Source organism: Leguminivora glycinivorella, chromosome 10 (genome assembly GCF_023078275.1).
Source record: "Leguminivora glycinivorella isolate SPB_JAAS2020 chromosome 10, LegGlyc_1.1, whole genome shotgun sequence".
Taxonomy (NCBI): domain Eukaryota; kingdom Metazoa; phylum Arthropoda; class Insecta; order Lepidoptera; family Tortricidae; genus Leguminivora; species Leguminivora glycinivorella.
The window spans coordinates 12,120,366-12,148,330 of record NC_062980.1 but is presented as its reverse complement, the minus strand read 5'-3'; the positions used below and the strand labels follow the sequence as shown (position 1 = coordinate 12,148,330).

The window sequence follows — 27,965 nt, the reverse complement described above, 5'->3', positions numbered from 1 at the left end:
TCTGAATTGCCGCCTTTATACACCATTAAGATAAATGTGTGTGTAGTCAAGCTTTACAGTATGTATTGCCAACATCACGAACCAAACAACGTTTCTACACTTGGCGCTAACTTGGCGCCTATTTAGCGTTGTTGTTTTGGCTATAATCTGTGGCAAAGTTTTTACTTGGCGCCTATTTAGCGTTGTTGTTTTGGCTATAATCTGTGGCAAAGTTTTTACCGGTGACCGCTTTTTTGTCTTTTGAGTTTTAAAGTCTTCTCAATGGCTTAACGCTAATCTTATCCAATTTAGTATAAGTGCTAAACTTACAATAGGGGCTGGGTTTCAATATTAATGATGGGTGAAGAAAGCCAGGCGACACAAACCCAAACCCAAAATTCGCAGATAGAATGGAGTCAACCTACTACTCCAAGTTGCATACCGACAATATGGGGTAGACTTTATTCCACCAAACTTTCATTGAAAGGCAAGCTTTGCTGGAAGGTTTCTAGCTACCCCGAATACTATGGTAAGTGTAAAATTATAAATAAACCGCCTTAACTTATGATAAGTTATAGTTTCGTAATAATTTTTACTTACCACCTTAACCTTGCTGACTTTGTTACTTTTCGACCTTGATATTTTACTAAATCGAGCGATGCTGATAATAAAACAAAATATCCTTTCTTTTTTTACTATTTAAATTATTTTATTAAAAAATGGTGACTTTACAGATCTCATACAGCCGGAGTTCAGCCTTGGAAGGGCTCTTTCGTGCACATTTGTGATGAAAAAAGATATAATTAAAGAAGATATCATAAAAAATATTAGCAAGCAGCATTTTATGATAACAAGAGACATGATGTAAGTAATGCTTATACAACTTTTTATTAAAATCAACTTTCAAAACAAATTATTGTTACGAATTTATTTTTATCTCCAGGGAGCCCCTTAGTCCTGCTATCATAACAGACCTATCCTACAATGGCACTTTTTTAAATGGAGATAAGATTGGCAAAGGCAATAGCAGAGTGCTTGACGACAATGATGAAATATCTGTGACCCATCCAGCGGTAAAAAGTAGGTTTTGTTTATATAATTTTATTTTTTATATTTTTGTTGTTCTATTAATGATATAACTAACACATGATATTTTCAGGCACTTTTTATGTACCAACCTGAACTAATCTATATTCTTTTCTCTTTCAGTTTTTATTTTCAAAGACTTGTTGAAGGAACAAGATAAAGTGCCTACAGAAATTTCACAGAAATATTATATCTCAAGAATACTAGGCCAAGGAGCTTGTGGGCTAGTCAAGTTAATCTATGACAAGGTATGAAATTAGGGATGGCAAAAGTTTTTTTCTTCACAATTTTGTTCACAACACTACTCAATCATTTCCGATGTCTTCACATTTCAGACAAAATGCACCAAGCATGCTATGAAAATCATTAAAAAAAGCAGAATGACTAATGGACAAGTTAATAATCTGAATAATCCAGAGAAAATCCGAAATGAAATAAATATCATGACTGCCTTGAGGCATGTAAGTATAATCTAGTTTTTATTTCGTATACTAGCTTCTAACCATAATTTTGCTTGATGGTAAAAACTACCCTACATTCTTCTCTGCACCTCTATTACCATAAGAAATTGAAATTGGTCTCAGCATGAAAACTGGAAAAGGTTACTAAATGTTTTCACAATTTTTTTTTGTTTTCAGCCATGTATAATCTCTACTGAAGCTGTGTATGACTCGCGTGAGGCTGTGTACATCATCCTAGAGCTCATGCAAGGAGGTGAACTGTTTGACAGGATCACTAAACATGGTCGGCTGACTGAGAAACTGACTCGCTTCCTGTTTAGGCAGATGGTGCTGGCTGTCAAGTATCTGCACTCTCAGGGCATCACTCACAGAGACCTTAAAGTATGTATTCCTTAAATGAGAGATCAATAATCACTAGTCTCCTTACAGGGTGCAGAGATGTCATTTGTTAAATGGGTAACTAATATTAAATAAATACAACTAACAAATCAAATTATTTTGTTGAATATTTTTTGATTTGTTCTTTTTTTCGAGTAGTCACACTACTATATATAAATAATGGGCGGGCGTGTGGTCTAGTGGTAAAGACGTTAGCCGCGTAAGCTGAAGACCTATCCTGGGGGTTGATTGCCCGGCTCGGCCACCAGTGGGCCTTGCCGATTTTTCTTTCGTGTATGATATCTATTTCAATTTATAATTAAATAAATACTTTATTCAGAAGCACTTAGTCATGAATGTCATGATATTAATTTCTTACAAATACTATAATAGTCTGTGACCCCCTGGAAAATGAAACTGCTATCAGAAAGTAGGTTAGGTTAGGTTAGAACTGTGAACCTCTGGAAAAGGAAACTGCTTGAAAAGTAGGTTAGGTTAGGTTAGAACTGTGACCCCCCGGAAAATGAAAATACTATCAGACAGTAGTTTAGGTTAGGTTAGAACTGCGACCCCCTGGAAAATGAAACTGCTATCAGAAAGTAGGTTAGGTTAGGTTAGAACTGTGACCCCCTGGAGAATGAAACTGCTGGAAAAGTAGGTTAGGTTAGGTTAGAACTGTGACCCCTGGAAAATGAAACTGCTATCAGAAAGTAGGTTAGGTTAGGTAATAATATGGGCAACAATTAATATGGCAATAATAATTATTGCAATTATTGCTTATGGCGTTTGAATATTCTATGAAACCATATTATTGCACTTAATAATATGGCTAACAAATAATATGGCATTGTATGATTATGGAAGGTAATATTCGGATAAACAACGAGTATGTCATAAGACAACCCTATCTACTTATTTCAAATGTTAAGTTACTATAACTATCCATTCCATACAAACTTAGAAAATCCTGTATCTTGAACAGACAAAAAAGTTACAAATAAAAACTTATGAGCTACTTATGAGTGTTGTGAGTTTGTGCCTAATCTCTTAAGATTATTTAGATTGTTCTTTATTAACTACACATACTACATATGCATAACAAGTGAGTAAGTTAAATATGTCTGAAATATATTAGGCAGTATTGTGATGGTTTTGTATTTTACTTTACTAGCCTAAGAGTTAAAGTTAATAAAGAGAATAAGGGCGAATCAACTTTTTGACCGACTCAAATCTGTCCGCACATTCTTAACATAGTTGTGAAATTTCACCCTTAAATAATGAATTTTATTGGTATTTTTCACTATAAATTAAAAATAATTATTCGGTTCTAGCCTGAGAATGTGCTGTTGGAGAGTAAAGATGATGAGACACTGGTGAAAATCAGTGACTTTGGCCTGAGCAAGTTTGTTGGCGAAGACAGCTTCATGAAAACCATGTGTGGGACACCACTATATTTGGCTCCGGAAGTATTAAAGGCGAATGGAAGAGGATATGGACCTGAAGTTGATGTTTGGAGTCTGGGAGTAATTTTCTTTGTTTGGTAAATATATCTGAAATTTTATAGCTAAAAAAGTAAAAAAAAAAAAACTACTCATGTTCGTATGTAGAAAATTGCGATATTATTTATGATGATATGCCATTGATAGTTGTGGCAATGGGAAATGGGCAAGAAGTTGGTGTTGGGAAAAATAGAAATCTAAACTTTCATGGGATGCACACCCATTAGGGCGGCGCCACAGTCACGCACGGAGCTACTACAATATTGTATTTTCTTTTTTTTTTTCAGCTTGGCAGGCTACTTGCCGTTTTCAGCAGACTATTCTGACATGTCTCTCCGAGACCAGATAGTGACTGGCCGATTCCGCTTTTCGCCGTCCCATTGGGAAGGCATCAGTCCCCGGGCCAGACAACTTATGAAGAAAATGTTGACGGTGCCAGTTGAAAGGAGGATAACGCTTGACCAAATTCTGAGGCATAGCTGGATGCAGGTAAAACTTTTGAAAGATTGATTCAACAATTTACAAATGCTTCATTAATCCTACCTAACCTGAAAAACCCTATCGCCACATCTATGCTTTGCGCAATGGTTGATACCTGGGTACATATAGTTAAGACAAGTGACAAATAAACCTCTTAAGATGAGGATATGATGAATCCAATTTGTTTCAGAAATCACCTCAGAATAAGTGTCAATTTCTTCGAAAACTTACGTGTTTTTGAAGTAGTTTTAATATAAAAATAATCTGCAACGCTTACTCAAACAGATTTTATGCAAAAGTTTTCTATTAATTGCAATTTAATATTTTTGACGATTTTTTAAAAATGCCTCCTTATTACCGGTTACGCGCGCTTGCGATGTCAGTACCGCGGCAGAGCTTGTAGAGGCAGGACGTATGTTAGTCCGCTCCGCACGCGGCTCGACGATCGCGAAGTTATTTTGTCATTGTGTGCGGCACCCGCCGTGTCCAAAACCGCACTTGTGTGCGTGTTTGGCTGTACTATTGCATGTATACTGCGACCGAAAACTTTGATCCTTGGGTTGACGACTTTGGTAACTAACTAATTAACTTGACTAATATTTTTAGTAAGTATTATTTATTATTGAATATCATTTTAGGTTACTAACTCGTCTCAACAAAATCTTTGACAATAGATGGTACTCAGGATCTGATGATGAAGTCAGATGGTAGTCTTGAGTTCTCATCAACCAGGTCTTGAAACCATTTCGTGTTTGGGCTCGTTTGATTCGCCTCAACAAGATCTTTGACAAGAGGTGATGGTACCCAGGATCTGATGATGAAGCCGGAAGGTAGTCATGAGTTCTCATCAACCAGGTCTTGAAACCATTTCGTGTTTGGGCTCGTTTGGTTCGTCTTAACAAGATCTTTGACAAGAGGTGATGGTACCCAGGATCTGATGATGAAGCCGGAAGGTAGTCATGAGTTCTCATCAACCAGGTCTTGAAACCATTTCGTGTTTGGGCTCGTTTGGTTCGTCTCAACAAGATATTTGACAAGAGATGGTACCCAGGATCTGATGATGAAGCTGGAAGGTAGTCAAGAGAATTCATCAACCAGGTCTTGAAACCACTCCGTGTTTGGGCTCGTTTGGTTCGTCTCAACAAGAACTTTGACAAGAGATGGTACCCAGGATCTGATGGTGAAGCCGGAAGGTAGTCAAGAGTATTCAACAACCAGGTCTTGAAACTCTTCTGTGTTTGGGCTCGTTTGATTCGTCTCAACAAGATCTTTGACAAGAGATGGTACCCAGGATCTGATGATGAAGCTGGAAGGTAGTCAAGAGTATTCCACGACCAGGTCTTGAAACCACTTCGTGTTTGGGTTCGTTTGATTCGTCTCAACGAGATCTTTGACAAGAGATGGTAATCACTCTTTTATACTCTGGCGCATCCACTGTCTCAGTGTGTCAACAGTCAACTAAAGCAGGTAGGCGTAGCGTAGAGTTGTATTTCCTTACAAAAAACTAATACATAGATGTGGACCTTCCTGTGCTCCATGCAATTAAAACAACATAATATTTAAAAACCGGCCGAGAGCGTGTCGGGCCACGCTCAGTGCCTACACTGAGCGTGGCCCGACACGCTCTCGGCCGGTAGATAGCCGCTCGGCTCTTTCGTAGTTTTCCATATTTTTCAAAAACTACAGAACCTATCAAGTTCAAAACAGTTTTCCTAGAAAGTTTATAAAGTTCTACTTTTGTGATTTTTAAATATGTTTTAAATATATGGTTAACAAGTTAGAGGGGGGATACACTTTTTTTCCTTTAGGAGCGATTATTCCCGAAAATATTAATATTATCAAAAAACGATTTCAGTAATTCATTTTTAAATACCTATCCAACAATAAATCATACGTTAGGGTTGAAATGAAAAAAAAAATCACTCCCTACTTTACGTGTAGGGGGGTACCCTAATAAAACATTTTTTCCACTTTTTATTTTTGCACTTTGTCGGCGTGACTGATATACATATTGGTACCAAATTTCAGCTCTCTAGTTCTAACGGTCACTGAGATTATCCGCGGACGGACGGACGGACGGAGGGACAGACAGACAGACATGGCGAAACTATAAGGGTTCCTAGTTGACTACGAAACCCTAAAAACACATTTTAAATATAAAAAAAACTACTTAAAATTAAAGAAAACCGATCTTAGTTCCATTATATACAGTGTGGGGCCTGTAACAAAGGCGAAGAATTGAACTGTAGGCTATTCTCCTTATAATTTTAGAACAAAACGGGACTTAATCGCGTAAACACTTACATTTATATTTGGCCCGACGTTTCGAACATCACATTATGTTCGTGGTCACGGGTAGACTGGCGAGGAATTGCATCAACATCTTCTAGCCGCGCGAGTTTCTCGAACTACCCGCACTTGTTCTTGATTATTCACTTTTGCGCTAGGGTTGTCACTTTGCCTACACACAACACTCACGACATCAGTCGGTGTGTGTTAGGAAGCATCGAAATTTCAACCAAAATGGAACCACAGGGAATTTCTTCTTCGTGGAATCCAGTGATTAGCAAATGTAAGCGTGAAAAAACACCGAGGGACACACCGGCTGATGTCGTGAGTGTTGTGTGTAGGCAAAGTGACAACCCTAGCGCAAAAGTGAATAATCAAGAACAAGTGCGGGTAGTTCGAGAAACTCGCGCGGCTAGAAGATGTTGATGCAATTCCTCGCCAGTCTACCCGTGACCACGAACATAATGTGATGTTCGAAACGTCGGGCCAAATATAAATGTAAGTGTTTACGCGATTACGTCCCGTTTTGTTCTAAAATTATGAGTGCAAATCGTGTTAGTCTAAATCAATATATTCTCCTTATACTGATCAACATTTATTCAGTGACTTTTAAAAATTATGAAGTCTTTAAATTTTTAATTTTTCATACAAAATAAATATTAGCTTCAATGTACGCCATTATTGTTGTCATTGACGTTGTCTGTCACACTTTAGACTTAACAGAATTCGCAATACATTACCTCTTAGAAAAAACTTTCAAGGGTAATAAAAATCAAAATACAAGTTATTTTTAAAAGTCGCCGAACAAATGTTGATCAGTATAAGGAGAATAGCCTAGAGTTCAATTCTTCGCCTTTGTTACAGGCCCCACCTCTTAAGAAAAATAAAGATAATTTCAAACACTCATTCCTTATGAGTCTTATGACTTCACATACAATTAACAAAATCCTTATTTGTTCACAGGATGTTGAAGTTATAAACCGAGTCGACAGGCTACTGATCCAATCTGTCCAAGTGCGACAATTCAGCCAGCTCTCAGTCTCCTCAATGAACTCTGATGAAGAGAACAACAGTAATGCAGACAATGTAACTGTGATAAGACTAGTGGCTAAAGGAAAGCGTGGTCTAAGCGACAGTTTCAGTAGCTCATGTGAACCTATCCCTAAGAAACTGAGGATAGAGATATCGTCCATGGATGAGGATACAAGCTCAGCTTATAGCTTGAGCAGCCCATGAACGAAATGTCTGATAGCATGTAAGTTTACCTTTACGCTGTAGGGCCGGGGTCGGCAACCTTTTTAGCGCAAGAAACCACTTTAACAGAAAGATTCGCAAACGTTGTTTAGATATTTGAACTCCCAAATGTTGCTACAGATTGCCGACCTCTGCTCTTAAGTTACCAGACCGCTAAAGTATAACGTAATTAATGTGATATGATGCGTCTACCTCTTTGATTATTATTGTATAATTGTTTGAAAATGTTTTAAATTTCTTGTGTTGAATTGGGGCCTTGGTTGGTGACGTCAGCTCAAGTTGCAAAAGCACAGATTTAAGTACATCTAGAAGTTAGACGTTAGAAATATACTTGCACTATAGGTGCATGCTATTGCTGCCAACTATGTTTAAGCAATTGCAATTACTTGAAGCTCCCTCAAATGTTTTTTTTTATAATTGTTGATATGATTGATTCTTATCCAATTGATGTGCTAATTATTGATTTGTGTGCTTTGTATATCAATAACAAGCAACATTGTTATTGTTGTCTATATGTTTTAATTGTTGATGTTTGACTTATGTAAGTGTTTATCTATAAAATGTTCAATGTGATGGATGTCTCAAATGATATCCTTATTTTATTTTTTTCATTAGGGTGGTATTCCAATTGTCCTAATTCTTTGTCCTATGTGTATTGTCTCTTATTTTTTAAACAAAATATGACATTAGAATACAAATTGGACTAGTGGAATACGGCCCTTAATCCCACCTATTTCCACTATTTTATTTTAAAATCTTAGCAAGAGTTGGGATTTTTTTCTTGATGATAAGAGATGACTCATTTCGGGTCTACCCGAAAACATGTACCTCGTGCATCTCATTGTACTTAGTATTATGTGAATAATAATTATAATTCGATTTTAATATGTGAATGACGGCGAAGCAATTCCGCCTTTAAACCACCGACATTGTGCCATTTTATTATCATGTTACACGTTGAAATTAGTGGGTGCCATAAAATGTGGTGACTAATAAAAACGGGGCTAATTTGACCATTAGTCGCAGTTTTGTTTTTAGTTAAGTTGATTTATTTTGCAAAGTTATATAATTAGGCAAAGGTAACAATTTTAACTGTAGTATTATTCCCCGTGACGGATAGTTATTACTTATTACAGGTACCTTATTAGTCACCTCATATTATGCTGATTCTGCTTTATCCAATAAAAATGCGATTATAAAAAATAAATTATTTTTATTTTCTTCATTCCGCAAGTTTACGATATTTACAAAAAACGATTTCAACATTACATAGTAGGTATTGCCTATGTAATTTAGACATTAAGATAAATTAGTTCAATACATTTCAGTCTTGCCATTCAATACAGTTTAACCTTGATCTAGTTGGTTCCCACGATCTTTCAATAAATTATTAGTAAAACAATCACCTACGTGCAGGTAACCTACAGACTTCATTCAAACGATTGTGGCTAAAATTTAAAATAATTTAACGCTAGAACTGTATGAGTGCATAAAAATATCTAATTATTATAACTGTCTGAATCCAAATAAATTATCGAATAAATTAGGAATATAAATTGCAAATTCAACATTGAGAATATGGAATAATCAAACTATTATTAAATTAAAATAGAATAACAAATGAGGTAATTATGTACCAACGGCAACATTAATGAATAATTCTTCAATTGCTAAAGAATCAATCTTAATTGTTGATTCTAATATCCATCTCTAAAATCCAGTCCCTTTTTGCGACCAGTATTATTAAAATGCGCATTATTAATTAGATCATTATCTAGAGTTGATCTTGTGATGCCTATTTGAACCTACATTATATATTACAATATCTCACACTAGTCACGCCACCGTATTTCGCCTATACAAAATACCAAACAAATCAGTCTTTACAACGGCGCAATCAACTTTGATTCGCCTCAGTGAGTAACGCACGACTCTGCTCACAATGTACGAGTACACTCGCAGATCTAATTCAATGTCTTAAGGTCACTTAGATTAAACTATTCGCCTGCCGCGTGCTCCTGGGCATTGCTATGTGAGGGCTCCGCACTTTGGGTTTCCGCTTCTGCAAAACAGAAACAACAATCTTAAAATATACAATACTTTGGAAAACATATTTATTCAAAAAGTGCTGTGGAGGCAGCCATACCCAGGTTAGTATGAAAATTACATATAAATGATTTTATTACTTATAAGCAAGTAAGAGTATTAAGAGCCACCCCACAAGCGTTTTTGGAGCGTCGGCGTCTAGTCAACGTTATAGAAAATAGCCGGGTCCAAACAGAACGAGGCAAAGTGCGTACGTGGCAAATGGCCAATCTAGACGTGCCTCGACCGAGGCAGGTTGCTCGGCCGAGACAAACGCACGCACTGCCTCGTACCGAGGCACGTTTATATAGCACATTTAGCGTGCGAGGAAATTGCCTCGCTCTGTGTGGACCCGGCTAATGGTGTCGATGCGAATTTTCGTCGAGCAGCAGCTATAGAGCTAACTTGACGCCAATGATCACGTACTCTAGTGTGAGGCCTTTGTAAAAGTATAGTCACAAAGAGACATAACAGTAACTCAGCGAACTCGTGCACAGTAAGCGGTCTAATGAGTATCAACTCACCACTACGCTAAACTATTTTTGAAGCAACTGAAACAATGTGAAAGGTAGATTCACAACAAAACGAAACAAACAAAAGGGTACATAACATAAATAAGTAATTAATTAGTGAAGGATCATTATTTTTGTTAGTCTTGTTTTGTCTCAATGCGACTAGGTAAAAGTACTAAAAGTATACTTTATTTTAGTTCAAAACGAAAATAATGCATCTACAAAAACTAGTGTTTTTGTCTCAACAAATACTAGGTAATTAAGACCGACATATATAATATAAATATTAGGAATAAAAAACAAAAGTAACGTCAAATACAACTAGATTTAGGGCCCCGTTTTAAGATATAAATTAATTAACTGCGGTACATGCAAAACTTAGCACTTGTGACTTTTTTCCTCAGATAAGTGCCAAGTAGCTTATTCGCGACAAGCCACATTGTAAAACAGGCCCGTAAGGAATCTACTCAAACCGTACAAACATTTACCTAAAATTTTCAACTTACCAGCGATCGCTCTGTCGACTTTTAACTTGTCCCTGGCGATGTAAACAGACGTAAGCAGGAAGAATACTCCACCGATGACTTCCACGAAGCAAGTAACGAACAGCGCGTATTGCAACGCTCGGAACTGCACGCTAGTACTCGGGGACTCTTCTGGCATTGTGCCTAGTGAATGTTTCAATGATTCCGATATCTGAAATATAATAAAATAGGCTTTAGTTTTAGAGCCCACATGAGTATATTTTACTATTGTCAACTATCTAATTCGAACTACTTATGGAACCAAATACTAGACTCGGACAAAGCTAAAGTGTTTCGCCATAATATATTACGTTCTTATGTCTATACTATATGAATTATACTACCAAGTCAGTGCTTTGGTGTAATAGTGTACCAATCTAATTTGTAATGTAAATATTATTATAGGAAATAAAATGCAAACTCATGCTGTAAGGCGATCCAAACATATTTCCAGTGCTTTCCAACATAAACATCACTAGGCACATAAAAATGGGATCGTTAAAAAAACAAGTCATTCACATTACCGTTTTGGTAAAAAATCTGGCGTTTAAACCCGTGAATTTATTAAAGAAAAAACGTAAATAAATCAAACCTTCATTATGACTATGACTATTTAGATAGTTGAAAATGAGACTTACCACTCCAACTAAATAAGGACTGCCCGCGTCCCCAAACATGTGTGATATCAGGATCTGGAACGCCTCAGCAGTAGACCGCCGTGGAGGCACCACGACATACTGGAAACATATTGAAAGGTCAAATCCAAACCAATTTTGTAGAAGATAGTAGATATAAATAGCTACAAAACTACTTTTCTTCGTCAGAACTAATAGAATATGAAGGACATATACATAAAACTAACTCTTGCAAAATAGGAAGATACTATTTCGTTTGTTTTACTCATGCATTGGTTTTTCTGATCATTGGTAAGGTTTATTTTTATGGAGATGTATGTTATTTTAACTACAAATCTACTCAAATGATAAATGAGCTACTTTGGCTTACCGTTTTCTTTATTTATAGCTCAGAAAAATTTGCATATTGTATCACAAACATACTTTGATATCAGCGCCATCTATGTAACACAGTCAACATTACTAATAGAATACATGCGAAACACAAACAAGTTGCGTATGTAGTACGAGCGTTCGCCAATAGATGTCACTATTTTTGAATAAAAATGAAATCAGTCCACTCAGCCCTGTTGTCAATTGTAGAAAAATATTCCAATGAATATTGTTTTTCTAAGTGATTAATGTTATTATCTATATCTAGATCATCACAACCGGGCAACAGTGGGCCGGTACGACTTTTAATGAGTGACTGATTAAATTTTACGCATGCAACCCAAAGCAAATATACTACAAGAATACATAAAGAAAACGGATACACTACAAATATTGACGTCATGCACCCATTTATACCGATTCCAACTAAATGATTACACTACAATGTACAAACTCATATAAACCAAAATGTAATAAGCATCTAGCCTTTATTTCACTAATTTGGCAACTGACTCTTGACAATTAATTTTTTTCGAATTTATAATAAACGGTAAAAGTAGCGACTACAATGGAGACAGATAAAATATCGATCTCGCACTCAGTTTCAGTACTTTCCACATGTGTAACTTATCGTAGTATCCCAACAAAATTTCGGTTTCGGAAGAAAAATTAAGGATTATGTTTGGGTCAAAAACTGACGAACCCTTCGGTCTTACCAAAACTTAAATTGAATAGACCTTTTTGTTTATGATTATTTTATAATCTAGTGTAAAAAAACACACTTCAAATGACATACCGGCATAGATTTTTTTCTACCACGGGCGCGGATCATATCACATCACAGACCTTACCGTTTACCAAATTGTCAAGTACCAATCGTAATTAGTCAAAACAAAGGCATCGCTCACGAACCAATCTTACCAGCGACATATCGGCCACTATTGCCCAGTTGAGATTCAAGAAGACCTCGCCGATAAACATGGCGACGAAGGGACCGTAGAAGGAATGCTCGCAGAGCACTAGGCCGAGCGTCATGGCGGGCGCGGAGAGCAGCAGCCCCACGCCGCAGATGACGGGGTGCGCGCGCGGGAAGCGCTTGATGAGCGCCGCGCCCAGCCACGCGCCCAGCGGCACGCCCAGCAGCCCCGACGTCATGGTGATGCCGCCGAAGATTAGCGACACCCTTCGTGCAATAGCGGAGGTCAAGTGTCAACACATGCATTAGGGGTTTAGAGGTATAACCCGCGGTTGGTAGTACGGTGTTTTTGCGATTTATTTCAACTTGGATTTCATTGTTAGTGTATTGAGAATTGATGTCACATTACATATTATCGAAATTTATATATGTCGATAAAAACAGAGTTTGGGGTAATAGAGATTTTTGTGCAAGTTTCAGTAAGTCGCAAAAATAAAATAACAAATATTATTGAGGCTTTTGAACACACATACTTTAATGTCTTTAATACCGATTTAAACTTTAACGATGTTTTAATTACAAACGGGATCTAATCAATAAAGTATGACGTGATTAAGTTCCGTTGGTAGTTATAATATAACTTATAAGTGTACATACTCTAATTGTTTAATATTGTCAATAAAAGTATTTGTTCAAAAGCCATGTCATATTACATGTTTAATTTTATAATTTGATAGCATACATGCCACCATCGTGTTTATCAATATATATTTAAATTAAATTATAATAAATATTCATATTTATGCTTTAGTCACATATCATGTGGTGAAAATATACGATCTTATAAATAAAATAAGATTATAATTAATTATAAGCGGCATTCTCTGTAAACAGCGCATGGATGACGATGGGGTCACGATGTCATGAAATAAAGTCTTATTCATTGGAATATTTTTCTCGACATTTAGGCCGGTGGACGATTTCTGCTTTAAACGCTTGCACCATGCGAAACTTAGCGCCCGCATGCATATGCAAGTATAGTAGGATTTCTGCTACGATTTATATGGAAAATTTTTTAATGGTAACTTGGTAAACCAGTAGAGTTATTTAGCTCTTTAAGTAATATTTTTGTATCTGTTAAATTATATCTCTAATCAACGATATCCCACAATCGTTAGGTTTATACGAAATTGATTAATTTATACGAGAAGATTTGTATCTAAAAGATTCCTTGTCACAAGTCCAATTGTAAATAACGAGTGCCCCAATATGAACAGTAGCAGAAAACCCGTGATTAAAGTCAGATAACGCTCACCAATATAATATCGGCCACGATGGACCACGTCAAATTCAGCGTGATCATGCCCAGGAACATGAGCAGGTACGTCAGTAGCTCGTGCGCGCTCACGCACACCAGCGCGAGGTACACTAGGGGCGCCGAGGCGAGCAGCGCGAACCCGCAGATCAGCGGGTCCGAGTCCTCGGCCGTAGCGCGCAGGCGCTGGGCCAGCGCCGAGCCTAGCGGCACTCCCAGCGCGCCGGCGAACATGCCCACTAGACCGAACTTGTACGACACGCTGCCCGTCATAAATATACTGTTAGCCGGGGTTCTCAAAAACGCAAGGCCTAAGTGCACGCTCATATTGGGCGTGTAGCGGCAGTGTGCATATCAAACAATAGGCTAGTTTCCTACTAGTCAAATCAGCTTCTTTTAAGAACTGTCAAAACGATTTGCTAATATCAAAGAGGATCGAGTAGTATAGAGAGTTGCGTTGAGTATAGAAGTAAAATGTGTAATCACAGTGCATAGACTGCCATCTCTTGACACAGGCTTAAAACTTTTGAACCCCAGTTTTGACAATTTGGCCCATATTCTTAGCTAAAAAACATAAAAACATAAAACATAAAACATATTTATTCAACTTTACAAATTCATATACAATATACACAGACTTTAATTACAGAACTTTGAATTTGAAAAGCAAACCCTTTGTGCCTTACCAATAGTTGGCGTGATTCCTACACTAGGCAATGCCTGTCCCGTAGGAAATCAAATTACAACCGAGTTACCATTACAGGCGCGAATTGCTACAAAAAGAGAATAGATTGACTTATATAATATCTAAGTTCTAAGTTAAAACTAAAAACTAACTATTTGTTAAAAGCTATGTGTTAAAATGTCAAATATTAATATTAGCGCCATCTAGGCCACCGTACCTTTTTCTGTATGGTACGGAGGTACATTTTTTTCTTAGACTTTATCTGTCTATACGGAGTTATATATGTCTTTGCTAATATGGAACTAATATGAAATACTGAGGAGTGACGTCACGGTCAATTAATTTAATTTATATCTTTCTCTTTGACTTATTATATAGCTACTGTCCATATTTTTCTTCTAATTATGTGGTACTTTATTTCGTGCACTGCACAAAATAGTTTATTTTAATCGAAAAGCTGTGCCGTACAAGTGTCCTGAATCGAAGTTGCCTGCCCCGCCGACCGAGTGTTCACTCAGGCCTTTACTACAGATGACGTGAGGCAATTCTCCTTACTCCTTACCATGTTACTTTATCTATTTGGATTAGAATTATCTATCTAGTTATGGCGCAGAAATGGTTGAGAACCCCTGGATTAGATGGCCAGTTAATTGTAAATTTGTAGCTAAATGTATATTTTAAGTTATAAATGTTTATATACATAAAGAGATCTGCTTTATCTATGTCTACAATTAACTGGACAGAAGGTAATTTTCTACAATTGCTGTGTCAAAATGTTGTAAACAGTGTCAAACATTGTTGATAGGTAGGTACTCATGCTCAAATTTTTAACTCAAAACTTTTCATTTAACTAGATACAAGACTGCTCTGAAATAGTTATTATTAGTTAAACGAAAAGGACCCTACGTATAAAATTTGTCGTGAACTTCACATTTACTTTTAGCAAATATATTTAAAAAAACTATGAACTATTTCATAGGTTCGATCCTTTCCCCACCTCAATCTAATTTACTCTGTATTCGCCAACATCAATAACACTTAGGGCCAGTTGCATCAATCACATTTGACAGACATCGTCACGCAGCAGACGTCTATGTGAACCCATACTATAAAATATTACGAACGCTTGAACGGTGACATACGGTTTGATGCAATCGGCCCATAGCCATTAAAACAATTCTCACCTCTCAAGAGTGATGTCGTGCATGTTGGGCTGCAGCGTGAGGCCGAGGAAGATGAACTGCGGGCCCCACCACGCGAGCGCGCCCGTCACGAACGCGACGCACGTGAATGCGAGTGTTGACAACATGAATGACGGGCTGAAATGACAAATAACGGATTTTTACAAATAAATCGAGCATTAATCGGTCTGGCGCAGTCGGTAGTGACCCTGCCTGCTACGCCGTGGTCCCGGGTTCGAATCCCGGTAAGGGCATTTATTTGTGTGATGAGCACAGATATTTGTTCGTGAGTCATGGATGTTTTCTATGTATATAAGTATTTATATATTATATATATCGTTGTCTGAGTACCCACAACACAAGCCTTCTTGAGCTTACCGTGGGCCTCAGTCAATCTGTGTAAGATTGTCCTATAATATTTATTTATTTATTAAGAGAGGCCCATGACTATGATGTTTGCGAAGATCGAGACCGATATGGCCTATCTAGTTGCAGAGCCTGCCTGCTCAGCCGACTATTGGGAATTGGGATCCCAATTGAGGGCATTTATTTGCGTGATGAATACAGATATTTGTTTCTGGTTCATGGATGTTTTCTATCCCCCTTACTTATAAACGTTCACTAAAGTTATCAAGCTGATAAAGTTCGTTTGTCCTTTTCCGACGTATTGGCGTGATAGAAAGGGACAAACGAACTTTATCGGCTTGATAACTTTAGAGAACGTTTATGTCAGCAATTCCCGTCAACTTTGTACAAAAATTAAGGGAAAAGTTAAATTTGTTTTTATTAATTCCTATTTTGTTACCAAGATTTTGTTGATGAATTGAGATTTTATTAAGTTTTATTTCATCATTAAGGTTCTCTAGTATCTATATTTTCTTAATTATAACAATTATCCTGTATATATCTTACGAAAGTCGAATTATATTACTAAATGTTGGTAACAAAATAGGATCAATTAAAATTTGCTGACGTGGCATTGTACAAAGTTGACGGGAATTGCTGATGAATAAGGGGGTATGTATGGGGGTGCCCAAGTAACATTTTAGTGCTATAATTTTGGTTTTCGACGCCAAAAGCTACTATAGATGTCGTATAAAGGTTTTCGGCGTGACCGCTTGTCGTATAAAAGCCTCCAGTAACACCTTTTAGCTCTATAAGCTTATACCGCTAAAAGGTGTTATTAGGAAGTGATGTAAACGTTTATATCACCATTTTATAGAGCCGCTATAGGCCTGGTCTATAACAGGATCAAATATGACTACTATAGATCTATATTATTGTATAATAGTGTTAGGAATCACTGCTATGCAATCAATTTGCGCTATTAAGGTTCCCGACAAGCTGCTATAGTTGTTGCGTTATACAGCTAAAAGGTGTTATTAGGAAGTGATGTAAACGTTTATATCACCATTTTATAGAGCCGCTATAGGCCTGGTCTATAACAGGATCAAATATGACTACTATAGAACAATATTATTATATAATGGTGTTAGAAATCACTGTTATGCAATCAATTTGCGCTATTAAGGTTCCCGACAAGCCGCTATAGTTGTTGCGTTATACAGCTAAAAGGTGTTATTAGGAAGTGATGTAAACGTTTATATCACCATTTTATAGAGCCGCTATAGGCCTGGTCTATAACAGGATCAAATATGACTACTATATAACAATATTATTATATAATGGTGTTAGAAATCACTGTTATGCAATCAATTTGCACTATTAAGGTTCCCGAGAAGCCGCTATAGTTGTTGCGTTATACAGCTAAAAGGTGTTATTAGGAAGTGATGTAAACGTTTATATCACCATTTTATAGAGCCGCTATAGGCCTGATGTATAACAGGATCAAATATGACTACTATAGAACAATATTATTATATAATGGTGTTAGAAATCACTGTTTTGCAATCAATTTACGCTATTAAGGTTCCCGACAAACCGCTATAGTTGTTGTGTTATACAGCTAAAAGGTGTTATTAGGAAGTGATGTAAACGTTTATATCACCATTTTATACAGCCGCTATAGGCCTGGTCTATAACAGGATCAAATAACCTACTAAAGAACAATATTATTGTATAATAGTGTTAGGAATCACTGTTATGCTAGCAATTTGTGCTATTAAGGTTCCCAACAAGCCGCTTATAGTATTTTTAGTAGTCGTATTTTAACAGAAATTAAAACCTAGCTATACCACTATTTTGGGATATAGTGGCTTTGGAAAACACTGCTACAGTATTTAACACTGTAGTAGTGATATGAATACCATTATAGAGCTATTTTGCTGTATAATGAAGTTTTCAGGATACGTTTATATAGCTTTGAAAAGCGTTAAAAGTCGTTTTCTAATTAATGCCTTTTATATCTCATCGCCGTATACGTCACAATTACTCTTTTATATCACAGAACTGTGGAATAATGGTTTCGGTATCTCTTTTAAAACACAATAGCGTTATAGCTGAGTTTACTATATGTTTTATAAAAAAAAAATTGTTTAGAAGATCTTTCTATAGTAAAACATTGAAAACAAGTATTGTTTTCTATATAAAGTACTTATAAGTTAAACTGGATCATAGTTAAAGTCTCATGCAATCCTAATTGAATCCACAATGGCGGGCTTATGGCAGTGAATGCGTATGATAAGTGACATAGTCGAACTATAAAAGCGTATGTTTTACTTCTTGGATCCATAGTAGAAACTATGGTGCCAATAATTTTATTGTATTAAATTATATTTATTTATTTTATTCAAAACAGGTATAAATCGAGGGCGCACTTAAAATACTCCATTAAACTAATATTCTTTTAACGGTAAAATTTCCATCGCATACCTTTTTGCAGTAATGATGGAATTATACGAAATCCAAATTATTTTGATTGACACTAAACTACAAGTTCACACGCCACTTTTCATAAAGTTCCTCGTTTGTTAAATATTACACACATTAAATTATTTTAGAAATTTCATTCATTCGCATTAAAAGGGACGGCAACTGCTATTACAGAACAAAAAACCTGTATAACGGAATCTCAAATGCTACTATAGCATAAATTGATACTATAATAGCGTTACTGTGTCATCTATGTCAACAAATTAGCACAATAGTCATCATCACATCACCATTATAGACCTTAAACGTCACGGATGATACTGCTATAGCCCTATTATATCACTAAATGGCTGCATAATTGCGCCAAATCGGCTCTACAGTACCAATATAGACTATTTATAGGACTATTTAATGTGATTTAATTTGGTGCTCTCGACCACTATAGGACCAGAAATTGTTACTTGGGTGTGTCTTGCTTGTCACCTAGTCCTCATAGTACAAGCTATGCTTAGTTTGGGGCTAGATCGATGTGTGTAAGATGTACTTAAACAGGTATTTTCACAATGCTAACGACTCCGACGCTAAAACCCGCTAGTATTGAGTGGCTTAATTAGTTAATAAATGGAGAGTATACCTACAGTTCAGCATATTCGCATGTACAGGTGCCTAAGGCGTGACTACATCAATTTAATTATTGACCATTACGATATTGAACAGGAATTTTATAAAATTGACATTGAGACGGTCAAAGTGATCCACCTCAATTTATCAGACTAGGTATTCAATCCACCCACTCTTTTAATTGTAGCTGTTTATTGGCTTCGTGCGAAGTGCATGGAGGGGGTAAGCAAAGCGATCGCAGTGCTTGCGGTGGCCAAAATCGACACTGATTGTGGTTGTCATCTATCAAAACTCATAAAATATAATACAATGTGTAATGTTTGATATGGGGCATCAATGTTGTTTCGTTGTTAATTGTACAAATAATGGCATAAATAGTCGTTGCACGTTCTATGCGTTTCTTAGAGCACACTGGAAATTGGATCAAAGAATTAAATGGATAGCTACGGTGAAAAGAAAACGTAAGTGATATTGTGATATTGCACATTTTATCTTAACAATTTAATAACGGCAGTTTTAAATTTGTCCCGAACGTAATTACTTTTTGCGCATAGCAAGGTCTTTATGTGATCTAGCAACTGGATCGATACTGGATGACAGTTCGATTATCCAATCAGAATCAGCTGTCAATAAAGGGTGTTGCCAGAATACAAATATGCACGATTTTCACAATATTTAATTATTTAGAATTTACAATTTAAATGTAATTAATAAATATTTAAGCTTTGTTTACCTAATATTGTTCAATACGCTGTTCGTATTTTTCCTACCGTAAAAGATTATGCTTAAAGATTCAGGCCTAGCCTGGAAATAGGCCCGTGTCGGATATTTCTGCGGCCGCGGACATGACTAGGTACTTACGTTTAGATTTGTTTTATATGGCATTAACGGGACGGAGGTTTAGCGAATACCATATCACTAGCTCGAAGAACTTGTACCATTACTCCTATGTTCTTCAAGATTCCTTATATGCCCTGCCAGCACCAATTTATTGACTCTTTCTGTAGTCTGGGGTTGGAAGTTTATACCGTGAGTAATGCTTTGGAAACTGATTTTTTTGGTATTACTACCCATGTCTTTATAATCTATCTACCTAAATTACACTTGAAATAGTAGCTCTTGTTATTCGATTTATTTAAAATTAACGAAAAATCGTTAAAAAAATATAATGTTTTTTGTTTACATGTCATTTTTTGACATTTTCCACTTCAAGTTCACATGGTAGTGGACGTAATTGTCGTGCACGTAGCCAATATGTTGGCAATCATTAGTATAATTACTTAGCCATAAAAGATAGGATTCCTTAACTCAAAAAATCTTTATTAGTTAAGATTAGTAGTTAAGAAAAAACATGTTATTTGTATAATTATTTATAGAAATAAACAGTTTAAATTTTAATTTTTTTTTTTAAGCAAAATAAAGGCTAGAGAATATACTTCTGTCTGTAGGTGTAGACATATTTGACTCGTCATATAATATGTATTAAGTAGCTTTTGCTATACATTGACGTAGTGAGCTCCGCTAATTGATGACACATACCATTTTTTGTCAACTTCTCCGCCTACAGTTTCATAGCGGTCTCATAGATGAGTTGTTTACGAGAATGCCACAGTGAGGCCAGCGATGTATTTTATACAGTGAGAAGCTCTTTCACTTAGCAAATTGTAGGTCGAGTAGTATGACCAGTTCTTGTGTGACAATTTTCGGTGATTTTGCATAAGACACATTTATGAACGAATTAATGTTATTTTGAGTTACGAGATCAGAGCCCCGTCCAAGGCACCCAGAAACCGAGTCACTTGAATCCGCAGTAGGTACCAGTTGTCCCCCTATAGTAGTACAATACTTACTTCTTAATCAGCGAGCGTATGTCATCCTTATAGGATGTGGGTTTGATGTGGCTCTCCTCGGCCTGGCCGCGCTCAGGGTCCGTCATGACCCACGAGATCAGAGCCACGGCACGGCGCCCAGGAACGGGGTCACGCGCAGACCCCAGCGCCAGTTGTGCGCCGCCGCGCCGGCCACAGAGCCCACTATATAACCGAGGCCGCTGGAATAGGAAAAAAATGTGTTAATATATAAAGAAAAATGCAAATGAAAAACATTAATAATAATACTAAAATTATATGATAAACTACGGGTCAAAAGTTTCTGCATGTATTCAAACACAATCAGTATGCCTATTATAAGGACATCTAGAGGTAGGTTCAGACATTGCAACCGTCGAGTGAAAACCAATGGTCGAATGAATTTGGATCGAAATCATAAGATGATCGTTAGGTAGACTAGGTAAACGTTGCATGGGTAAAAATCGGCTCATTAAATGCACGACTAGCTCTAAAAATACATGAGATAACAAGCTCATAATTCTTCCTACTAATAAGTCAACGGCCGTCTGATATGAACTTTAATTTTAGCCTTATGATTCGAATGTTTATTTAAAGACGCTGTTTCAGAGGGTTAAGGGTTTTTAGACATAACAAAACCGATATAAAAGGACTAAATAAATATAGGGTATCGTCAAATAATCTAAGTTTGTACGGAAATAAATTTCATCATCATTCAAAAAGTTTGTTCGTAAAGTTCTTATTACAGTCAAATATATGTATAAATATGTATGTTTGTACAAGTTTCTTAAAAATATGTCCCATAACTCTTAATTCGTCGACACAACACAAGACCCATAAGGCCAAACATTTTGAGCAACTTCTGTTCACTTATAATGACTGTATCAAAATAGTATTAGTTTGTTCGTGGTGTTACTCGTAGCATCGAACTCTCTACGTCTGGACAACACTAGTATCGGAACATTCATCAAAGTACGCTAATTGATATCAAGTGAAGCGTGTACGATAATATCAATCTTACTGACATTCAGTCCACGTACAAAGCGAGAGCGGCAATCGCCTGGATCATCCGATGCTATCTCCAAAGTCCATACTTGGCACAGATTGGCGAATGCCCGCCCTTATCATCGTACGACCACGGCAAGGGCAAAGCAAACAGCGCCAAACGGAAGATAGCATAAACAAATATATATATAGAACTCACGTAGCAACGGATATTTTGCCATCCTATTCAACAATCATAATATTGTTTCTCATAACATCTTATGCCATAATCATTGTTTCAGAAAGTAGGTTAGGTTAGGTAATAATATGGGCAACAATTAATATGGCAATAATTGCTTATGGCGTTTGAATATTCTATGAAACCATATTATTGCACTTAATAATATGGCTAACAAATAGTATGGCATTGTATGATTATGGAAGGTAATATTCGGATAAACAACGAGTATGTAATATGATTTTTATGGTAAACAAATCATTCGGGCAAATGAAATTCAGGCAAGTTAGATTCGGGCAAATGAATATTATGTTAAATGACTGTCGGGCAAACAATAGACAACCGGTTTACCTTTATAAAAACTCTGAACCGATATCCGTCCGGTATTCAATTGTTATGAGGTGTGCCAAATCCTCAACCATCTTTAGAACTGAACGAAAATAGTCTACAAAACCTGTTGCAACTCTTATTACATTGACAAGACGGTACTGTAGGCACAGGCATACCTTAGGGCTTAGGTGTATATAATGTAAGGCAAGTATTCAAATCAAACCATTTTAATAAAATGAAATCATGCAATCCAGCTTACGTAATGTAATCCTCTTAAAACTTTCAAGGAGGTAATGTTTTTTTTAATTTAATACCCGTGCGTGGTGTTAAAACATTCATCCATATAGATTGCCATCTGATCGAAAAGCTTGTTCGCAAGCAACATCGTATAAAAATGTTACCTACTTTATGAACATTGTATTACTTATTTGCATTTGTGAGTTCCTTACATCCACCCTCGTTCGGTGACATACACTGCATACACAACACAGTCTAAAAATCGTTATGCAGAGCAGACTATGTATGCCAGAGACAGGAGATGTGATGTGGACATGGTGTTTGAGCCAAGTACTTTTCCGTCTAAACTTTTAGTAAACATAAAAATGATTGTTTACCTGCCAACGGGTATGGCGAAGTAGAAGAAAGCCAGCATCTTGGACCGCACGTTGCCAACGAAGAGGTCGCTGATGATAGTTGGCGCAATGGTGGAGTAGGAGGCCTCGCCGATTCCGACCAGACCGCGGAAGAACGCGAACATGCCGAAATTCTGGAACCAGGAAAGTTTGTGTCAGAAAGGTAAACTGATTTTGCACAGAATACTTACCTTAAAATAGTATATAGGTAATAAACTGATGATACCTACTACAGACTAATGAAGCGTAGGTACTAACTGCTTCGGTTCATTCGAACTGATAATGTCTAAAAGACCAAAAGCAAAACAGTAAGAAGATATTTACACCATCTACAGTCAAGTTTGGTCAGTTCAATCAAAATCACACTTTACTTCTTTTAAAGAATTTCAGTTGCCATGGATGCAAAGTAAGAATTCAGCAAATAAATTACGAGTATATGATTCTGATTTCTTTTTATTGCCTTACCGTGAAGAAAGATCCCACGAATGTGGTAAGACTCCATAACGCGACTCCGCCGGCCATGATCCATCTTCTCGAATACCGGTCGCCCAGGTACCCGAAGATCGGCGCGAACACCATGTACGCCACCACAAACACCGTCTGCAGCAACCCGGCCTGGTCATCGCCGATCGCAAATTCTTTCTTCACATCACCTAATACACCTGCAAAGATAACAAAAATATTGTTCAGACTCAGCTAGTCATGTACCAAAAAATTCTTTCAAAAAATAATAAGCATGGCCCTATCGCGCTACCCTGCACTAAGCCACAGTATAAAGCAGTAATAACTCTTCTAACAAACTTCACTCCGCGCGGTGTATCGAAAACTACTCTCCATATGCACCGAATACATGCGAAACTGGTAAGTATTGGGCTGGACAGTCGGGGCCGCGTTTGCGCGCTGTGTTGACGTGTTGAGTTTGTGAGAAAATGACGTCAGCACCGAAGACATATTTTCGTTACTGTAGTGTTTATGGGTGTATGGAGAACAGTTTTCAAAATGCGGAAATGTCAGAATGTTCTTTAGAATTCCTAGACACCCAGAAAAGTAAGTGGTTGTTATATTTTTGCAGTGTTAGGTACATTATTGCTTACGTAAATGGCGTAAAAGTGAGATTTAAAGCTAGAATGATACATTAAAATCAATAAGGATTTATCTGTAACGACATTTAGGTAGATGCTGCGATCTATCTAGCTCGAAAGTTTGGTACCTACTTAAATATTGTGCAAACATCTATTCAAACATTTTATGTAAATACGATTTCGTCAGTATTTAAGAAACAAACACGTACTTGAATCTTTATTAGATATAAAGGTAGAAAGAGTAGGGTACTAGCATAGCGCCATACACAGTTACTACGAGTAGGACAGTAGCACAGGTACAACCCTGCGTGACCTTGCGCAGTAGTAACGACCGCGTCGCCGCTGCCGGAGATTAACTACTGATTTATCCTTATACTGTGACTAAGCTCCAGAGCGGGAAACCAAACACGTGTTTTTTAAGCGTGCCCACTCGTACATCGAACATACGATTCGTTTCAAGACCCTAACAGGTGCATTCGTGCGGAATAAGCCTGCACACAACTACAAATACAAATGTGTTCTGTCATGCTCGATGTCCAATGCTCATAACAGTCCAATGCTTCCATTAGGGCAGTACCCAAAAAAAAGGAAAATTTTAATGCTTTGTTTACTACTTTTTCTTTTATCCTGTCCTATTTTTTGGGTGTCATACGTGACAAGCTGTCGTAAAGTTTTAGTGAAGTCATCGTACTTAGGCACGCCCATCGCGTGATATCGTGGGCCGATTTTGGGGCGGTGCCTCTTCCCACTTGGATTAGGTTACTGTAATTTTATCATGGATAAAAACTATGTTGTGTAACATTGACAAATAATCATGTTTTTAGGAATTAAATGAGTTTTTTGAACTGCATATAGAGTCATTAATATTGAAGACCAGTGAAGTTGTGCTGCAATTATACCTAATAACTGCATTTTATACATTTCTAATCTAGAACGATAATTTAGACGTAACCTTGCCATTCTCAGACGCCTAAATCTAGTAGAACTGCACAAAATTGCCTCGGGGTCTAAAAAAAAAGACTATCAACGAAACTTGACCTTGCAAAGTTGATTGGCCGACGCCGAATGCGTGGCCGATGCGCCAAACAGACTCAACCGGAACTAGGCACACGAGTTAAACTTTTTATAAAGTTTTAGCTATTTAAAACGTAAACATTTTCCAGATTTTCCAGTGTTCCAGTCTTTCAATTTTCCATAAAATTTTAAATAAGTAATATGAAGGCAGAAACATCCGCAACCCGGGGAGTTATGGACATATGGGCGATGAAAATCCGAGTGGCATAAGATAAGACCCTCGAAAACATTTTTACAAGTACTAGTAGAGAAAACCAATAAACTAAGGAAGGGAGTGGTGTGCAGAACATGAAAATGCCCGATAAGACAATGAAATACGGCTGCTCTATCTTCGAAATGATTATAAATATTAAGGTCACCATAAAACAGTTTCGGGATACATAATTCAAGCAAGCGACATCTATATATATAGAAGTCGTCGCCACTTAAGCCTACACTTTAATTGACATACCTCGCTTGAAAGCGTAAAAACCTGGCAATAACTAATTTGCTGGCATTTCTAAAAGGATATCCCTATTATCCAGTTTCATAACTATCTACTGGTTAACCAAGGTGTCTATATTAATCATTACCACAATACTTAGAAAGTTGTTAAGCCGGTAGTTAAATATCTATGACCAATTAATAACAATAGCATAATGCGCGCATGCTTCGCCGTTATATATATGATGTCTCACATTTTTTGTACTATTAAATAGAGTGTCCACTAGTGTAACATTCAACAGCCAAAATATTGCATTTCTAATATCTTTCGCCATGTCATAAAACGTAATAATATTCCCTGTTCCATCCCGTGGCTATCATGCAGACACTTTAATAAATCATTTCTTTTATTGCCGGGCCCCATTGTTTGCGTCACCTTTATTTGTTGAAGCCCCGTCCTGTACCCGGTCGATTCATTTTATTAGTTTGCTCTTATAGTTCTACCTCGCAGGACATTCACATAAAAATCTGCTCGACATTAATTCTGTTCCTACTATAATTTGGCCTAGAGATGCGTAAGAAATATAAATAATCGAAGTTCAGACTTCAATTGGAGACTCTGGAGAGCTTATAGGATTGGCACTAACGAGAGCTTTTGTAAACAACATCTATAGCTTTTGTGTATAAAATGAACAGATAAAAGGACAAGCTCCTGACAACAGAAACACTAAAGCACGCAGAAGAATATTCTAATATTATTAGGTGTTTGTTTACGTCCTTTGCACAGGTCAAACGTCAAAGCAATAATTATGCAAGTTTAATTACAATGACGATAGTGAGAACATTAATACTTACATCCTTGAGTTTTTTCATGAGACGTAAGACTAACTTAACTTATATGTTAATGCTTGTATTATTCTTTAGTACTTACAGCTTGTTGAGTGCAGTTGTTCGGAAAACATTAATAAGTACCTTTTATTCCGATGTATTGAAATTCATTGTTACGTTACTGAAAAGCGTGAAAGGTGCGTGTATGGCGCTAGTACTGATTAAAAGCGATTGCGTCAGACGGTGGTGTGATGTGCCGTGATGTAAGCAGATTTTCACGGTCAGATCACGGTCGGTCGAGTGACGAGACAGCCTCGATAATTCGAACATACAATACGTCGTCCTTACTAACGAAGCCTTGAAGAGTTGAAAGGAATGCCCTAACTAAACAAACCAACATCATGACGACCAGTTTAAATAGGGTTTAAGCAGGAGGATACGTCATATGGGTATAGAGGTCAGTTATATTGGTTCTTGTAACAGTGCGACGTGTTAGCAAAAGGAAAAACAATCTGCAAACAACCAACTGGTATTCTTAGTCAGATGGGCATGAAAAAGGATATATTACTCAGGGATTTATTCCACTCTCCAAGTCCAAGATAAGAAGCAAAAGTAATGGCAGAATGAAAAGCTTTATCTAAGTAACTAACTACTCACGTCGCGATAGTGAAAGCACACCGAAGATACCACAGCTTCTGCATTTGCTAACTTACAAAGATCTATATAGAAAGTGAGTGCTGGCAAACAGATTGGTTTACTGATGAGAAAGTACCGGTTATTAATAATTGTTAATTTGAACGCTTGGAAAACCGCCATGTCAACGTGCCCCAGATAGGGATGCCTGAATAATTAATGTAAAAAGCCGAAAGGCATTTCCCAGTCGGTCAGTGAAATTGTAGATGCTCTAATTTTAACTGCCCCTGATATATGAGATTAAAATGCAATGAGAAACGCTCTATTTAAGGAACTAATAAATTAGGTACAAGGTATATAACATAAAAATATAAAGCATGTAGTGCGCTACACTATGTAAGTGATCACTTTATCATAATTAATAAAATGGTTACTGACATGTAAGCTGATAAGATTGTTTTTAATAAGAAATAACTAACAGCTGATCGTGTTATGATACTTATGATGACATATCAAGGTTTGTCGTAAAGAAAGATGCCTCATTCAAGTCTGACTGCGATTGTGAGTAATCATAGTTTTGTCGTCATGATAAAATTATCAAGATTTAGAACGGCCTTCGTTTTGGTGACGGGCGTCCGGTGGCGTGGTTCTACGTCAACGTCACTGTGACATTTAGGCCGAATATTACCACGTGCGAGAGTAGGCCAGTTATCCCGCAAACTGCGACCTCGAGCTTCTTAGTATCTTGAGTCACAGTATAAAGCAGTAATAACTCTTCTAACAAACTTCA

At 37.0% G+C, this 27,965-nt stretch overlaps 2 protein-coding genes across 3 annotated transcripts in view; one reads left to right on the top strand and one right to left on the bottom strand.

The window, feature by feature from the left end:
- The first annotated feature begins 232 nt into the window (after positions 1 to 232).
- LOC125230180 (ovarian-specific serine/threonine-protein kinase Lok-like) lies at positions 233 to 8,629 on the top strand. 2 transcript variants are annotated; one of them, XM_048135243.1, is made up of 9 exons: positions 233 to 508; positions 714 to 840; positions 923 to 1,059; positions 1,189 to 1,313; positions 1,401 to 1,526; positions 1,704 to 1,907; positions 3,236 to 3,444; positions 3,691 to 3,892; positions 7,136 to 8,629. In XM_048135243.1, exons 1-9 carry the CDS (start codon positions 334 to 336, stop codon positions 7,406 to 7,408), a joined length of 1,578 nt encoding a protein of 525 aa, XP_047991200.1. In that variant the 5' UTR covers positions 233 to 333; the 3' UTR covers positions 7,409 to 8,629. The 2 variants fall into 2 exon arrangements, with proteins under 2 accessions (XP_047991200.1, XP_047991199.1); XM_048135242.1 differs by having other exon boundaries at positions 714 to 843.
- Positions 8,630 to 9,195: 566 nt separating this feature from the next.
- The window catches only part of LOC125230181 (protein spinster), a 46,081-nt gene continuing 27,311 nt past the window's right edge, over positions 9,196 to 27,965 (bottom strand). Inside the window, 9 exon segments of the mRNA XM_048135244.1 lie at positions 9,196 to 9,488; positions 10,530 to 10,719; positions 11,186 to 11,284; positions 12,476 to 12,737; positions 15,655 to 15,789; positions 20,955 to 21,061; positions 21,064 to 21,154; positions 23,118 to 23,269; positions 23,601 to 23,797. Of these exon segments, the coding sequence (XP_047991201.1) occupies positions 9,424 to 9,488; positions 10,530 to 10,719; positions 11,186 to 11,284; positions 12,476 to 12,737; positions 15,655 to 15,789; positions 20,955 to 21,061; positions 21,064 to 21,154; positions 23,118 to 23,269; positions 23,601 to 23,797 (1,298 nt within the window). The 3' untranslated portion in view covers positions 9,196 to 9,423.

Excerpts from the sequence above, each read along its gene's own strand:
- LOC125230180 (XM_048135242.1), top strand. The coding sequence starts at position 334 with ATGATGGGTGAAGAAAGCCAGGCGACACAAACCCAAACCCAAAATTCG. Across the intron at positions 509-713 it reads TAGCTACCCCGAATACTATG|ATCTCATACAGCCGGAGTTC; the intron begins GTAAGTGTAAAA and ends GTGACTTTACAG. Across the intron at positions 1,908-3,235 it reads TCACTCACAGAGACCTTAAA|CCTGAGAATGTGCTGTTGGA; the intron begins GTATGTATTCCT and ends ATTCGGTTCTAG.